Source organism: Strongylocentrotus purpuratus, unplaced genomic scaffold (genome assembly GCF_000002235.5).
Source record: "Strongylocentrotus purpuratus isolate Spur 01 unplaced genomic scaffold, Spur_5.0 spur5_scaffold_19, whole genome shotgun sequence".
NCBI classification, from domain to species: Eukaryota; Metazoa; Echinodermata; class Echinoidea; order Camarodonta; family Strongylocentrotidae; genus Strongylocentrotus; species Strongylocentrotus purpuratus.
The window spans coordinates 11,825,016-11,842,431 of NW_022145604.1; the positions used below are offsets into that span (position 1 = coordinate 11,825,016).

General features: G+C 38.3%; 1 protein-coding gene across 1 annotated transcript; it reads right to left on the reverse strand.

Annotated features, from left to right (window-relative positions):
• Window positions 1-780: 780 nt before the first annotated feature.
• LOC763970 (allatostatin-A receptor-like) lies at window positions 781-3,877 on the reverse strand. Its single transcript, XM_011670242.2, has one exon. It carries the CDS (start codon window positions 2,317-2,319, stop codon window positions 1,123-1,125), a length of 1,197 nt encoding a protein of 398 aa, XP_011668544.1. The 5' UTR covers window positions 2,320-3,877; the 3' UTR covers window positions 781-1,122.
• Between the last annotated feature and the right edge of the window lie 13,539 nt (window positions 3,878-17,416).

Here is a 17,416-nt window from a genome sequence, read left to right on the forward strand (position 1 = left end):
ATACACAATTTCCTGTGTAGTGCATGTGTCTTTCAGGAAGCATGAGTCAACGTCTTCTTATTTTGTTGATTCAGTAGAACTCACGATATACACCAATTTTCATGTACTGCATAATCAACCTTTTCCAGTTGCATTTGCGATGCAGTTGTACGACCTGAAACTACATTTAATCTTTAAATGAGTAACATTTCCAGACACGAATTTTAGAGGAATGTATAAACATGAGCTCCCATGTCACCCCCACTTCTCCTCACTGTAGTGACAGAAATACGTTATGCTTACTTTGTGTTTGACACATCATACAACTCTTGAGGCTAACATCACCTTGGAATGCAAAAACAAGTCGATTAAAGAAAAGAGAGACTATTAGAATTGACTTATTAAACATAAATTTAAAGAATTGTTATTGTAGGAAGCCATTCTAATCTGTTAAAACCATTACAATACATGAATTATTAAGACACAGAAAATGTAAATAGATCTTGCATCAATATCTAAACGCTCTTTTTCTTCTTCCTTTTGAAACATTTCCTTCTTTAAAACACTTTCAATCCGTTGTTTCTCATATGACGATAAAAGTCTGATCCAAACGAGTTAGGTATCAAACGATTAAACATGAATGTATTTGTCTCTATCGTCTTGGGTGTCTTGGGTTCGAAACCAAGTCGATGTACGCTAATGCTCTTTTTATGGCATCGTCGATCATTAAATCAATTGGAGAGCACTTACAACCACAGGCCCACTAATTCAGAATTTATTTTTTCCCTCTCACTGAGCAGTCAGAAATAAAGTGTACAATTGAATAAATTTAAGAATGACGTTTATGGACAACCTTATATTGCATTTCTCTTGTAAAATGTTCTATTGGTTACATGAATGACACATTTCTTTTAGACACCCTGTACTTTGTTATGTTTTCATACTGTCATGGCCCTTATGGTGGCCATAATTAGCAGCCAAATTATGAGCACGTATAAACAACATAGGAAAAGTAATTAAAATCGTAGCATATAAAAACCATTTCAATATAATTTATACAAAAATAACGATAATTCATATTGTAAATATGATAAAATATTTCAGGCCTGGATGATTTCATATAATTAGTCTTTCATTTTAACATCATACCCGACTTTCAACTGCTGTCCCGTTCGCGACATCGTTTACAACATCGTCAGTCCTATCATGAACCCATTCGGATGTGTTGAACACCTGCTGCACCCTAGCAGCTTTCTTGAACAACACCTTGAGGGCGTGCCGGAACTCTGGATTCCTGGCTGTGTATATGAAGGGATTGGCACACGAATTGACATAGGCGAGCAGGATGAACGCCATGTACAGGCGACTGTGCAGGAAGTCCACATTGAGAATACCGATACTGTAAAACAGATAACATAGCTGGTCGGGAGTCCAGCAAATTATAAACGTCATCACCACGACAAAGAGCATTTGGAGGACCCGCTCCCGCGCTTGCAGGAGATTGAGGGTTATCCTAGAGGAATCCATGCGATTTTCTTTGAGTGCACGCGCCTCGGTGTGCAATTCACGTATAGTTCTCACATGCGCGAAGAGCATGATGCCGATTGGGATAACGTACTCGGTGATGAATAGCAGAACACCCTGCATCATTTTACCCAGTCGGGTTGGGAAATGGACGATGCAACTGCATGAGTCTGGATGCACCGTATTGACGACGAAGCTACCGATGTTCACGATGAACGCTAGCACCCATATAGGAATGAAGACATACTTGATCCGCGAAGGGGTTATTTTTGCGCGGTAGATGAACGGGTAGACGATGGCGAAGAACCGTTCGAGGGATATCATGCATAGTGTGTACATCGACGCGATGAATGGAATCCATACAAGAACATTGGAGAAGACGAACTTACAGTAGATGTTCCCCAACCAATTGTTCGACAACCTGGACGCACCAGGGATAGGGGTGAGGAATACAGAGCACAGAAGATCAGCTACGGCGAGTCCTGCTATCAGCCGATCCGTGCCACGATTGCTCTTCGACTTGCCGTGTATAATGATCACCAGGGCGTTTCCCATGATCCCTGCGAGGGTCAGGCTCAAACGTAGGATATTAAACCAATTCCAGACGACTGGCGCCCACGTCCATGCTTCACCAAACTCGGGACAGGAAGCATTAATCCCTCGCTTGATCACAACTGACGGATTCGTCGCACCTATATCGTACACCAGAACCCCTATTCCTTGGTCATCTTGGGTGGAAGTGCCCTCACCCATTAGTCTGTATGTCGAGTTCACGCTAAACGAGTGGACAACCGACTCGTATTGATTGAGCGACATCGTGGACGAGGCTCAAATACTAATAACGGCACGTTCATCTATAAACAGAAAACAAGAAACGTAACGCAATCGGATAAATCGTGACCGGAGCTAACGAACAGACTAAAGCAAAATTGCGGATGGACTGGCGGCTTTCGCTTTCAAATATTCCAATTAATCTGTAATCCTTATATAAACGATGTCAACACAACATGTAGGAATAAATGTCACTCACGTCCTACGTATGAATATCCACTCAATAATTTATTTCTAGCTCCACCGTTAAACGTAAAAGAGATTTATGTCAGGCAAGATGAATCTTTCGCTCTAATTAGTATACATATTTGTTTTGAAATAGATCTGATACAGATGTTTCAAACCATTTGCTTAATCCAGTATTTATCACACATCAAAAAATGAATTTCGACCCATTTCCTTTGAATGAATAATTTGGAGTAAAATCTGTAATGTGTATTCCGTTTCTACTCCAAATTGTTTCTGGAGATAATAATCCGCCGCATGCTTATGAGTTCCATTCAATAGAAACTAATGTAACACACCAACGCAATATTGAGAATAGTAATTTGAACAGCGATCGTAAGTTTTGGTTTCCTATTGACTGGGAACAAGCGACAAGACATCTTGATATTCAACAAAATGTTTTCCTCATTCCTTGGGAAACCAACGGTGATTTAAGAAGTTCTAGAGCGATGAACGCCTCCAGAATTTTGTATTAGTAATGCCGTCAAGTACTCGCTTCAGCGATTTATCGGTGGTTATCACAATCGTTCAAGATATTGCAAATTCACTTTCTGCCCTCCTGAAGAATAAATACGGTGTCGCGGCGAATCGAATTAAGTTCCACACTTAAATGTGATCAAAGTGGAGGGAATCATTCAATTACAGCAGACTGAAAATGTGATTAGCCTCCTCTTTTGTCATCACAGGCGAGGTACGAAGACAGACGGTCGTTCCCTCCTCAAAAAGGCGCGAAAGAGCGATGTCCAAATGGAGCCTGCAACCATTAGATTTGATTGTGAGAGCGGAGAGTTTCTTGCAATGCGTAGGCGCATTGCCTGTCACGAGCGGCTACTTTTGGAAAACAATACGCAGACGATTTCGATGAGTAAGTTTCATGATCGCGCCTTGCTAGCATCTTTTAAAAGGATTTTACAACCCACGTTTTGTCATCTAGCCTAAACACATGTCACTCAACGAAATATTTCCTTTACTCCAAATCTTTGACTGAGCACGATTTTTTTGTCACGCTCTTCGCAAACATTTCTTTTTAAATAGAGCGATCATGGAGTTATGAATAGGAAGAAAGATGACGAAGCAACCAGCTTTGTTATCACTGTTAAACTTCTTTTCTCCAGGATGAGACACTTTCTGTATAGACGGTATATCAAGTCGATATGATGTCCAATTAGTGCGAGAAATCACTAGTTAATGCTTCCGTCCTAGAAAAGGAATCCTGATATACGATTCGAGACTGCTAAATGTTTACTGCATCTGTCCACTTGGCGGTGCTTGATTGCCTGGCTTGAATGTTGTCACATCGGCGGGTATCTGTCCTATGTCATCGCAGTCATCTAAATAGAGTGAGAGAAGGAGAAGGAGAGAGAGAGAGAGGGGGGGGGGGGGGGGAGAGAGAACCGTTATTAACCGACACTTCATGGAATGATTAAGGCATCACTCAATTTCAAAGTAAGAGCAACATTCCAATTAGAGCACTTTAAATATTTGAACATTCTGTCACGATACAGGGCTATTTTAATTTGGTCTATACACGATTTGTGGTTAAAGTGATTGATGGATGCAAAAGTACTCATTATCCGTGTGCTGCAAATCCTATTTCACATTTCTCAGTATCCACATAGATCCCCTTCAACATCGTGTAAACAAGTAAAGACCGCGTTGACATTATGAACAATCACATGGATCCAATAACAATATTTAAATATATACTACTGAGTACATGTACTAAAGCTTATCATGCTGACATTTCGGTGCAAATGCACTATTTTGATTGCGATGAATATAAATATTTAAATGAAAAAAATAGCTAGTAGGTGTGAGTTACATACTTTTGTTTAGGAAGCTGACTTTTAAAGAGAAAAATGAGTTCTCAGGAGAGGTGGACAATACTTTGTGAGCGTTTTCAAATGTGTGGAAGAACATTAGGTAAAAACAAATGTTCCCTGGAAAGCATGTTTTTTCAAATGCCTTCATATTCTAAATATGACATATGCAACAGCTCAAAAATGAGGGCCTCATTTTTATGCGGCATTTTTGTGTAGTCCCATATACATGTTTCTGTGTACAGTGCTTGTTACTTAACCAAAGCTGAGCTAAATTTCTTATCAATTTGATGATTCAAGAACCTTGCAGTACACACCAATACTTATATGCTACATGATCAACTTTTTCTGATCGATCCACACCGTTACTCTCACAATGCAATCGTATATGACCAGAACTCTACTTTATCTTTAATGTTTTTCTAAAGTAAACCTATTTGCATGTGGAATTTGTTAATGTCATTTTCAGCTTCACATTGTTTAACAATCTTGTATTTTGTTGAATGGTCGTAATGCAGAAACAGCGTGGCTTTTATTTTGGATGCATGTCATGATTCCTCTAGATATCGATTGCAATATGAAACAACATCTCTTATAACCGGTGATTTTTGGAGAAAGACAGTCATACTCATCATGCTCATGGTTGCCACTAGGAATGCTCGGAGAGGGAGTGCATGGAAGAGAGGAAAAAAAAGATATTCATTGAGACCTCTCTCACACATTGCGACGAAAAGGATGCGATATCAATTTATGCGCTCATTTCTGGCAGATGCGGATCATCTTGAAAGAGAGAATTCGCCACATTCGACAATAATTGATCGATTTTTATAGAGGTATTAGGGTGGGAGTGCGAGGGAGGGAGAACGAGAAAAGGTGTAAGGGAGAGATGGTGAGATGAAGTGGGGAAAAAAGTGGGAGGAGAGAGGAGTGATGACATAACGAGAGAGAGAGAAAGAGGCGGAGGGGTGGCTAGGAAGAGAATGATGAAGAGATGGAGAAGGAGTGAACAGGAAGAGACAGAGAGACAGAGAGAGAGAGAGAGAACATCAGGGGCAGAGTGACATGGAAGAGAAAGCAATATTTAAGAGAGAGAAAGAAAGAGAGAGAGAGAGAGAGAGAGAGAGGGAGGAAAAGTGAAAGAGAAACAAGAGAATAGAGAATGGGAGAGACAGAGAATGAAAAAAGAAAGAAAAAGAGGGAGAAAGAGAGAGAGAGAGAACGAGAGAAGGGGGGGGGGTGAAGGGAAAGGAGGGCAAAAGAAAGTGAGAAGAGGGAGAGAGAGAGAGAGAGAGAGAGAGAGAGAGAGAGAAAAGTTATCGAGTATATTTCCTGAAATGTGAAACCCCGGAGATATGATCGAAATCAGACAGGATTTGTCAAAGGGTTCGAATTCAGAAGTAGTCTCTGGGCTGTTGAGAAGCTGCTTTATGCATATTTTCCTCACATTTTTACATTCCATCTTACTATTTTTATTCTGTCCCTGTTTTTTACGCGTGGAATATGAACCTCAAATCTATTGGCTCCAGGGGCGATTCCTGATCTTTTACTTCCCTCTATTACTTGAACTAGATCTCTGGAGAGAGAGAAGGGGGGGGGGGTTAGGGGGTTGGTGAAAATTCTCTTCCTCCGAATGGGGAGGGAAAGGAAAAATAGGAAAGAGAGAGTATGGTTAAAGATAAAGACCAGTTATGGTTATGCGATTGCATTGTGAAAGAAATGTTGTGGAATCGATCAGAAAAGGTTGATCATCTAGCATATTGGTGTGTACTTCAAGGTTCTGCAATCATCAAAATGATAAGAAATTTGGCCCAGTCTTGGTAAAGTTACAATCACTGTACAAGATGTATTTTGGACTACGCACAGGTGCGCAACACGTGCATTATATCTATCAGGTCCAAAAAGATATAATTATTTACCAAATATATCAATTAGTAGGCGGTTTCTCGGCAAAATTTGTATGATCACGTATTAGTCAAAACATAATCTTTTACAAGGTTGGTAATAAAAGCTTCGATTTCATTTTTTGAGAGAGGGTGTTTCCAAAACTGGTCTTTACCTTTGAGTGGCAGCGTAAGCGTAAGGAAGTAGGATAGAGGAAGGGGAGAGAGAGAGAGAGAGAGAGAGAGAGAACAGATAAGAGAATGGGGTAAGGGAATAGGATCGATTGTATATCAAATTGAGTATTGTATGGAAAAGATCATCTTGTAGTTCGCATCCAAACGTAAGTTTATAAATGAAATAAAAAGGCTTCTAATAGAAACGTGTATAGAGTTTCAAGGATTTAGTTGTCATTTAACACTAATTTTCTTGAAATTCAAACGAAAAAAGGGGCATCACTATAGCATTACATTGATGAGGGAGAGGGGAAAGAAAGAGAGATCGCCAGGGACTTTTCTTAATGCTGAGTGGCTCAGGAATCTCTGCTCCAGCACGTGTGAAAGGTTAATTGGTATGCCGAGCGTTACTGTATATTCTCCTCGACGCCGTATTAACGCTTTCCAAGCAGTTACTTTCCTTCTTCATCCAGTACAAAACGCCATCGGCACTTCCTATATCCAACGAACTTAAAATAGACGTGCTTAGTAGGAACCGGGAGTGAGAGACCGCGGTCCATCCATTTATCGCAATGTGAGTAACGTTTTGTGAGAGCGTGAATGAGGTGTGATAACGATTCGAATAACGTTTCGTGTGAGAAGAAAAAAAAGAGCTAATTTTGAAGAGGGATCCCTTGCAATTCCCTGGGACATACATTTGAGACACGAAACTGAACTGAAACAACAGATTTACAAGGTCATTGAAAATCAGAGTCAGAGTCAGAGGCACTATCCTGCGACCGAACAAAAATGAATAGAAATTAAGAGAAACTATGATTGCCTAAAGCGCCGCCGTGAAGAGTGAATTTTTTAAATTTGTAATTAAGGTTTTAAAAAATTATTGTGACCACAACCACCCATGTCTAAATCCGATTCCGCATCGACATCTCACTATGGAAAGGGATGGATATACGGTCTTTTTTTTGGACTATGGTTTATTTGTGTAGATGTAAATTTAATTGTCAGGCAATTCCGAGACAAACATATATTTAGATGCTGCTTGTAAGTGTCGGCTTGCATGTTGATTTAGATATACAGTAGGCTTGCGGGTGCACCATGTAAAACATATATTTATAATAAAAATATATTGTTCCGATATCCCTGTCCGATCTTAAAACAAGTCTATACACACTTTCGTTGTGATTGAAAAAAAAATCATGGGGCAAGACTTAGCCGCATATCAAACTGTATGCTGCCAGCTCATTTCAATCTGAAAATTATCTTTGTTTTCATTATAATTCCTTTAAAACTTGTACACGTTTAAATTCCACGAAAGCTCTTGACATCCAAAGCGATCCCCTAAAGAATCGGATATCACCGTCTTTACTTTTTCATTGGGGCACTTTCCGAAACCTTTATACTGTATTGAAGTAAATTATTAACAGGTTCTTGAACTGCTATGAGACGTTTAAAAAAAAAATCAACCCGCAATCTAAGAGGGCGGCCCGATAGGCTATATTGACATTACACTCTTCATCTCACCCCCTAGAGGATTCGACTGAAACACAATGGCTCGGCCACAGGGTACTAACCAAACATTTGCGATCGTATTCAAGACGTCTACAGTCCTCTGAGATAACAGTCCGAGTATGCCTCGAACCATAGGCGAATTATTAGGAGCTTGAGTTCTCCTATCACCTCTTTGCTCAACATTTTTTATTTCATTTTTTAATTTTATATACAACTGATATTATTCGGACACGTATAAGTTTTCATTACAGCTATTTATGGAAAGCTTTTAAAGCACTCTAGTATCAACGTATCGCGTATTCACAAGGGGTATCTTTATTCCAAATGGCTATACAAATATGATCGTGAATTGTTTCGAAACTGGGTAGAAGTGTGATTGCCATACATTAGACAACTTAGAGCAAGCGTATTAAAGTGGGTGTAGTTGTGGGGAGCGTGGGGGAAGTGTTCTTGGGGGCATATATCTCGGAAAAGATAATAAATATATAATTACTATGCAAAGTACATTATACGAAACTTAATAACATGGAACACGCAACACCTGAGCTCGAAGGGACTGGCATTTCAAAACACTTGCATGATGATGATGTAAAGTAGTGTGCAAACAGGAAATGTTGCTAAATAGGAATCGGAAGGAAAAAGTGCGCAAAGAAAGGAAATCGCGCAAAAAGAAATTGGAAGAAAATTTGTTGAAAAAGGGGTCACTTGGTTTTATTCAATGAAAACGTAATGACAGTAAGCATATAAATCTGAAATAAACATCACAACTGGACAATCGCCAAAAACAGTCTACACCAAAACGAATCACACTTTAACCTAACCATGCCTACGGAGAATAGTACGGTTTGTAAGTTTTCAAGAAACACATTGGTTTCGTTCAGTTTCCTCAACCAGATTCACTTTTTGTTCAGGTCTCATTTGTTTGATATCTTACCACTACCCACTCGCAGAGACACACAAGCGCAGTAGCTTAAAATTCTTTGGTATCTTGCTATTTATCACCAAGAAATAAATACACAAGACGAAAAATGTTTTGGACCTTACCATATCGCTTACATGGAGAGGGTGGGAGACGGTGGGCTGGAAGAAACGTGATTGATATAGATATTGTTGTGGGGATATCTTTCTTTTTCTCACTTCTATTATCAAATTCTTTCCATTTATAGTTTGTTTTCATTTGTCTATTTATTTGGCAACGTCTTAAAGTTGTTCATGCGTGGCTATATATGGTCGTTATGACACTGAGTCAATGGGTATTACGCTCTCGTGCGTACATCCGTGTGCTGCCCTCTATATATCCACACTTGAGCAAAACACTTTATGCCGAGATAATTCACAAGGGATTTGATACTTGGTACTCCTTTCCGCTCCAGATGTAGGACAATATTTTCGTATTTTTGAAGTGTGAGGGCAAATCAATTCACACTGTCTTTCTTCATTGAATAAGCGCACCTGGCACTTCCTCTTTGTTATGAGCAATTAGCATTTTGTGAGTTAGTATGCAAATAATACATGTAAATGCGAGTGCATTTTAGTGAATATGCACTGCACGCAGGTTAAGTCACAGTAGGATAATGCACGAGACTTGTCGAGTTCATTGCCCGTCGCATTGAAACTTAAAGGTAATACAAAGTTTTGGTATGGGGTCATGGATTTGGTTCAAATGAACATATGGGAAGCAAATGCGATCCTACAATATTCAATGATTGTTGTCGCGGTTGAAATCGAGACCAAAGTTATGAAATTTTTAATATTAATCTCTTTATGTTGTATAGCTCCTTCTCAAGGTCAAGATATTAATTAAGCTATAAAACAATATTTTTTGACTAAAATCGACCGATTAGCTCTTCCCGTTTGGAAATTGTATATCACAACTACATATTCTGAGTTTTCATGGTCGCAGCTACCATTTTACGGCCGTAGGCGCTATTTGAAATTTATCAAAATTTACCGGGAGCACCGATAAATTGTTATCTTCAAATTTTCTCGAAAGCAGAAGTGTTTTAGGGGCTAAATTTTCTATTGCTTATAATACATCCACAGGGGCATCCAAATATATCAAAATTGTAAAGAATCACTATCCACCTAATTTTCGAAAATTCCCAAAACTTTGTATTACCTTTAACTAAGTGCAGTGCATATCACTAATGTATGAGCTAAACACATGTATTGTTTTGTTTATTAGATGGTTCTACAATGATGAGTATAAAGTCGAGAAATTGACGGTTGTTATCACCAAAATGGACTCCCCGTGAACATGGTAAAAATTAACGCACGCACACGTGATTCAATTCGATGCTTCGCATTGGCTACATTTTTTTAACCCATTTTATAATTTCGTTTAATAAATTTTGTGCTCTCTGTGTTAGTATGTAATACCTCTACGATCAACACGTAGTCTTTCAGGGATTTTAGCCCTGAAATTGCATATGTTTTCAAGAGTTTGAAACTGTTGTGTTATTAAGCGATATTTTTCTCAAACTATGTACGTATTGAATCTACCTGTGCCCAAGTATGTGATGACTGGAATTCAATGATAAAAGGCTGCATTTAGTATTCTAGAAAAAAAACTTAAAATTACTGTTATTTTCTGTTCACCAATAGATCGTTTCTAGCCAATCATTAGGATCATGCATTAAAAGCCGAAATTAAAACAGGGAAGCTCATTTATTATTACATTAAAAGTCGGTGGCATTGAACTATTAAATACATCTATTTCCATTCCCTTTTAAAAGCTCTTTTTAAAAGAAAATATAAGATGACTTTATATTTGCTTAATCGCCTGAACAGAATGACCGATGTCATCGATTAGACATGGTAAGATTAGCCGAAGCTTAGGGAGATGGACACTTGCCGCTGGGTTTTGATTTCCTCCCTAATGCCCCACCTCTCGATTCAAGGTGCTAGGGTTACGGGAGAGAAACAGGCATCGAGAGATCAGGAGAAGTGTTTTGACGTAATCCTTTTGAAGATGATGGTGGAAGAGGGAAGGGCTCCGTGGAATAATGAGGTAGAGAGAAGAGAGAGGTGGTAAGAAAGGGTATGAATTGATGAAGGCGCGAGGCAAAGAATGAACAGAGAAAGATGGGAAGAGAAAAAGAGAGGGAGAGGGGGGAGAGAGAGGAGTGGGGGGGGGGGGGGGGAGAAAGAAAAAGTGGGGAGGAAGGATAGGTAGGAAAGAGAGAGAGAGAGAGTTAACAATAGGCTAAACGAGTTACAAATCAATGACAGACCTGACAGAGAGCAGCAGAGAAATCAACAACAAATGCCCAAAAGCAATATTCTAAAATGAATACCAGAGAGCAAAAAGATAATAACATTTATTGAAAGATGTTAGAGACTTTAAGACATTTTGACCTTAGGTTGCAAAGCGTTAATAGACTTATCGATTGCGTAACAGTGAAAAGAAAAACGAAACTATAAATACATATACAAGAATCCAAACGAAACTCAATCAAGAAATGGTAGTGGCCTTCCAAGTTTAAATATGAAGATGAAGGCTATTAATAATAGTTTTTCCTCTTGAAAAGGGCAATCGAATCGACAATGGCACATTTTGCCAGGAATAACAATCTATAAAGGACATTTAAAGAAAATGATTATCAAACATTTAAAAAGGTAATTCAGGCTGTCTCTCGGCAATGCTAGAAAACATTATAAATGAGTTAAGGAGAGTGAGAGGAGTTTAAAGTCGAGTAAAGTGACATTACTAGATAAGTTAATAAAAAGGTAAAGAAGGTATGAACAGAAATGGAGAATAAATACTACAATGAGAAGATATGCTGCAAAAGGAAAGAGAGAAACATAAATAAAGAGAGAGAGAGAGAGAGAGAGAGAGAGACAGAGAGAAACATAAATAAAGAGAGACACAGAGAAAGAAAGGGCTAGCAAGATATATAAATGGAGATTAAAAGTGAAGAAGAATGCTAGAGAATGGGTTCTGAGTTTAGGGAAAAAAAGCACAAGCGAGGAAGATGGGAGAGAGAGAGAGAGAGAGAGAGATAACAGGACACACTACATGGTGCCTCATAAGGCATATATCTTGTTTTATTTCTTAATATCGTAATTTTGATCTAACCGAATTTTCATCTTATTCACTTTCTATATTTATATTACGCATGTGAACACACTTGCTTTCCATCTACATTTTATTGATAATAAATAATTGAATTCAATTGAATCGAGATACCTAAGCCCTGACAGGGGAGCGAAATGAAGAGATCACTTTTCTTTTCCCAAAAGATGTTATTCAAAGAACTAGAATGAAGGAATTGACGAATCTGGGGCGTCAACAATATCGATAGTGCCTCTTATTGACTCAGTTAAAATAAACTTGAACCATAATCTGTTACTCATGGGAAAAACACGCAGGTCTGAAGAGGGATGATGGGATCAGTAGGCTTTCCTTCTCAAAATACATAGCATTAAAGAGAAGGTTCTAGAAAAATTAAGAAAAAAAAATTGTGAGCATTCCCATTCTCTTATTATATCATTCTTTTAAGTTTGGAAGGACATCAATGAGGTAATGCCTATTTCCATGATTGCCTGAACAGGATCGGTCTTAAAATGCCTTTTTGATCGAAATACGACAACAAAGGCTAAAGTATTTGGACCTACCAGACTTTCTTGCCATATTTACGTTTAGTCCCATACACATTAATTTTATGACAAATGAAGCGATTTCCTATCATTTTGATGAATTCGAAGTATCACAGTATACAGTTATTCTATCAACCATCACGAATTGTTTCAGCTAGTTTCGTTTTCGCATGACCATAACTCAACTTCGCATTCAGAGTCGTGAAATGGTGAATTATGTCGTAACTGCATCCCCGCTAAAGCATTACATAGAACTGTTCAAGTTCCGGCAGATTGAGGGCGGATATAGATCGAGGGAGTGAACTTAAAAGTAGAAAAGAGGACGCGTTGTTGAGTGTGTGCGTGGGCTGGTGTGTGAGAGTTTTGAGTGCGTGCGTGTGCCTGGGTAAGCGTGTTGAGTGTGTAGTGGGTGAGGGTGAGTAGGGAGTCTGATAAATCGACCTTCGCTTATCTTCACCATAGTATAGGATGACTACACGATGAAATGGGAGAATATTGAAGATGTCCGTTTGGGAATTGAATTCACACGTAAGTAGAACGACAAGTTAAAACTCGTGCCGAGAAATGAAATTTATTGAAACTTACACAGATAGGGCGGTAGTTTAAAGGAAACCTAGATTTAAGGTCAGATTGAATATAGAAATGGGAATATTACAAAATTAAACTTGAAATAGGTAGATAAAGACGCAACACAAACAGAAGTCATAGGCCTATGAAATCCGGGAGACCACCCACATTCCCGAAAGGCTTACTTCGAATCATCGTGTAATCGCGTCCGGCCAAGTGGTCACGTTACACGACATTTCGTGAACGAAAACAGAAGATCATGTGAAGATTCACGTTAAAAACGCGACCATTCGTAGAGCTTCCGTTGGGCTTTCACAAAGTGTCGGGCAAGTGAAACCTCATCATTTGTAGATGAGAGTTTTTTTTTCTTCTCACAACCATTACCCCGACATTTCGTAAATAAAGGGGCATATTTTTACAAAACCCTACGCGATGACCCAACGAATCGAAGTAAGCCTTCATGAAACACCCCACCGCCTGACAGGAAATTAAAAATCCACTCGCTTCTTTACTTCTTTATATATTTTCAACTTCCCTTACATTTCATTTTCTATTTTCCTTCATTAATGTTTTCGACGTTGTGCTCGAATATTCTTGCAGCGCTTTCGCGTTTTTCCAATCAACTTTATTGAATCATTATGACAACGTGCATCCCCTACGAGCACCCCTGTCTCGTCCCACTGGCAGGCCTGTGGCTAAAAACGTATCATCACGCTTCTTTTATAGATATACATAGGCTCCAAGGATCTTTTCAAAACTAGGCTCTAAAGGGACATAAACATTTGGTTATCTTACAACTTAATCAACTAATGACTAGTGAGTAAAGACTTGTGCTGATACTTTGAATATATCTCTTTGCACTCTATCCATGCAATGTATGTATTCATACAACTGTAAAGTGCTTTAATAGAGGCGTTATTTCGTATTAGGCGATATATTAATCCAGATTAACTATTATCATCACCTAAAGAATTATTAATATAATTATTGATTATCATTATAACTATTATTACTATTATTATTTTATAATTTTTTGTTATTGTTATCATTATCATTTTATGTGCTCGTTTGGTGATCAGGCCTTTGTCTTCGCCCTACAAATTAGCCGGGTTCAGAACTGAGGGTTGGTCCATAGAGCTATTAAAATGAATACACATGATTAAAACTCGTCTTTAAACCCATTTTATACACTCACACATACATCCAAACACACACCCACACGCACACCAATCCCTCTCACACACACACACACACGCTCCCAACTCGACTGTTCCCCAAGTTGCTTCAGTTGAACTATAACTAGATGAACATGGTTAATACGAAAAATAAACTCAATGAGCGGTAATGATGTGAGAATTACACAAATGTCAAGGAAACGTGATCTCGTTTTCTACCTCACTGATCAGTTTGGTAAATTTAATTTCCTTGTTCATTCCATACAATTTTGACATCATTCCTGTCCAACCTTCCTAATCTCATCCCATTAATATCGGCATCCAATGAACTATTCAGCCCACTTTTACTCATTATTCCTTTTCCCATCAGTGTCATTTTCCTCTATGTCAGTGTCCTGGTTTTTTTGTATATTCTTTCCCCTTATGTTGGCTCAATATTTTCAGCAAATTCCGACAAAATCTAAAATAAATTTCCTTTCTGCTAATGTGTCTTGTATCAATATCATTAACTTTGACAGTAGCAGAATAAAAATAACGCCACGTCATTATAGCTGTAAAGAGCACATGCTTGTTGTTGTTTTAGTCTTAAAGGTGTGTGTCATTCAATTATAAATATTTACGCCGAATTCAAGTTGTATTAACAATTTTAAATGAAGGCAGGAAAGAGAAGGAAAAAAAAAATCGACGCTGTTCAATTTTTCGCATTTTGCGGAGATTCCAGACAGGCTGTCTACATAAATTCATTTGCCAGTATCGTGCTTTTAGCCTCGTTGACGAATGTCAGTGTTTAACATTTTCAGGAACTTTTTTCTTCACGATGGCTGACCTGAAATGAACAACAAGATGCAGCTTTATGTTTTTGTTAATACGTGACATCTATTAAATGGAAGACATAACAAGCACAATTTAATCTTTGAGAACATAATCAGAAAACATATATTTTTTTCCTGCCAGTCAAGAACTGTTGATAGAACCTTTGGTGCAACCCTTACTGTAGAACCTGACACAACTCTTTGTAAGATGTGCCTTGGCCTTTGTTCTTTGGAGTCACTAATGGCATAACCTTTGACAAGCTAAGGGTTGTGTTAATTTTACTAGGAAAAGTGGTTAACATTAATCTGAATGGGTTATGATATATATATATTTCTCTTTGACCACATACAGGGACTTTTATCTAATTACGCAACTAAAATCATAATTACAAAAATAAAATGATCTAAGATCATATTTACGTTAACATGAAGTAAAATGCATGGTTCACGATTCTCTGTCTAAGCTGGCACGCAATCTACTTTATGCAAACTGTCTATAGAAAATATGAACTTGTTCACACGTAATGCTGTAAACCGTCTAGAACACACACAGATCAATGGGCAGCTATCCTTTTCACTTGTCATTTCTGTATTCGTAAAATTCATATTCAGGTATGACATAGTAAAAACGAGGAGTTCCAAAAACATTTGAATGACGAGGTAAATGCAATACGTTTCAGGTGTTCGTATTTTATAACACTGGACTCAGCCGCTGCGTAGGCGCGCATTGCCATTTATTTCAACGTTGTAAAAAAGAAATACCGCAGCAGTTTACAACATCATACTTTAACGAGCCTTAAAAAGGGTTTCATTTTGCCGCAACTGTTTTTATCATTTTTCGTCAAGCAATATATCGCGTCATGTGTGAATGAGGCCTGAAGCAACTAGTTCATAACAGGAGACACGAACCTAATCGTACAAGCTTCACCCCCAAAATAGTCGTAAAATGAATACTATTGGCGCCAATTCCTTCATCGACCGAGCATTTCAGAGATGTTAGCATTTGTAAGATGGTATGATGAGAAATACGAAAAAGAACGTTCGCATTGTTAGCTATCGTTAAGTCGATGTTTCTCATTGAATTTTTGATGGCCTTGAAATTGAAATTGTTTTGTGATTTAATCTTAATGTTTATCTCCCAAGAGTACATGTTAATCGGTTACTTAATTTCTAATTGTTGATTAAAAAAAAAAAAATTACTGTGATGTCTATGTTTTTCCTGAAAGTAATAAATAAAGTACTGAATTAGACGCACGGATATCTTGTGTTGCACTCATTCGCACGCCACACTCACTGCATCCGATTTTAAACCACGAGCTTAGCCCCATGCAGGTAAATATATTACAGAGTTGTTTGTAAAAGTTGATCAAGTAATCTGGCTATGTGAAAGGTTTTCCGAGATGTGAGTCCGACGTCTTTCCCTGAACTTTTTTTCATGAGTGAGAATTTGATGAAATGAAAGTGAATGGGACATGGATGTGTCGCCAGATTAGATAGCACGGTGCTCTAGGCATTCAATAAGGATGGAGATATGCATGGAATGATCTGTAAGGAAATGATATGCGGTTGGGAAGGTATGTGTGGTCGAGAAGAAGAAGGAGAGATTGAGAGAGAAGCATATAAATATATATTGAGAGAGAAAGGGAGAGAGAGAGAGAGAGAGAGAGCGAGGGGGAAGAGATAAGTGTATGTGCGCGCGCGCGTGTATATGTGTGTGTGAAAAAGAAAGAGAGAAAATAGTAAGAATGGGGAAAGTTAAACCTTTACTAAAGTCAATATGTAGGGGAATTAAAAAGATGGGGAAGAGATAAGGACAAAGATGAAACAGGTGAATGGATTGTTTGGTGAGAGAATCTGTGGATGAGTAAACAAGAGAGAGAGAGAGAGAGAGAGAGAGGGGGGGGGGGTAGACAGTTGTTTTAGACATGGAGAGATTGAGATAGATAGATAGATAGAGAGAGAGACTTTACAAACAGAAATACAGAGAGAAAATGATAGATAGATAAATGAAAGAGAGAGAGAGAGTGTTCAACTTTAATATTACACATAAGGGCACAGTAAGTTCTCTCCTGGTAAGCTCATGGCTTCGGAGAACAGCTGCTCGGGGCATTGACTCATCCACGTTCCTCAGTATGCATTAATTTGCCAAGCATGGAATTAAAACTAGAGGTATGTATTTTGCCTGCTAAAGCATGGATTTGTGAATGCCTTAGAAAGTAAACTAAAACGTCATGATTATTGGCTCAAACTTGTCAGATAAATAGAATAAAAATGAATCTTCTGTTCCTAATTGGAGACTGAATATCAATCCCTCGTCGATG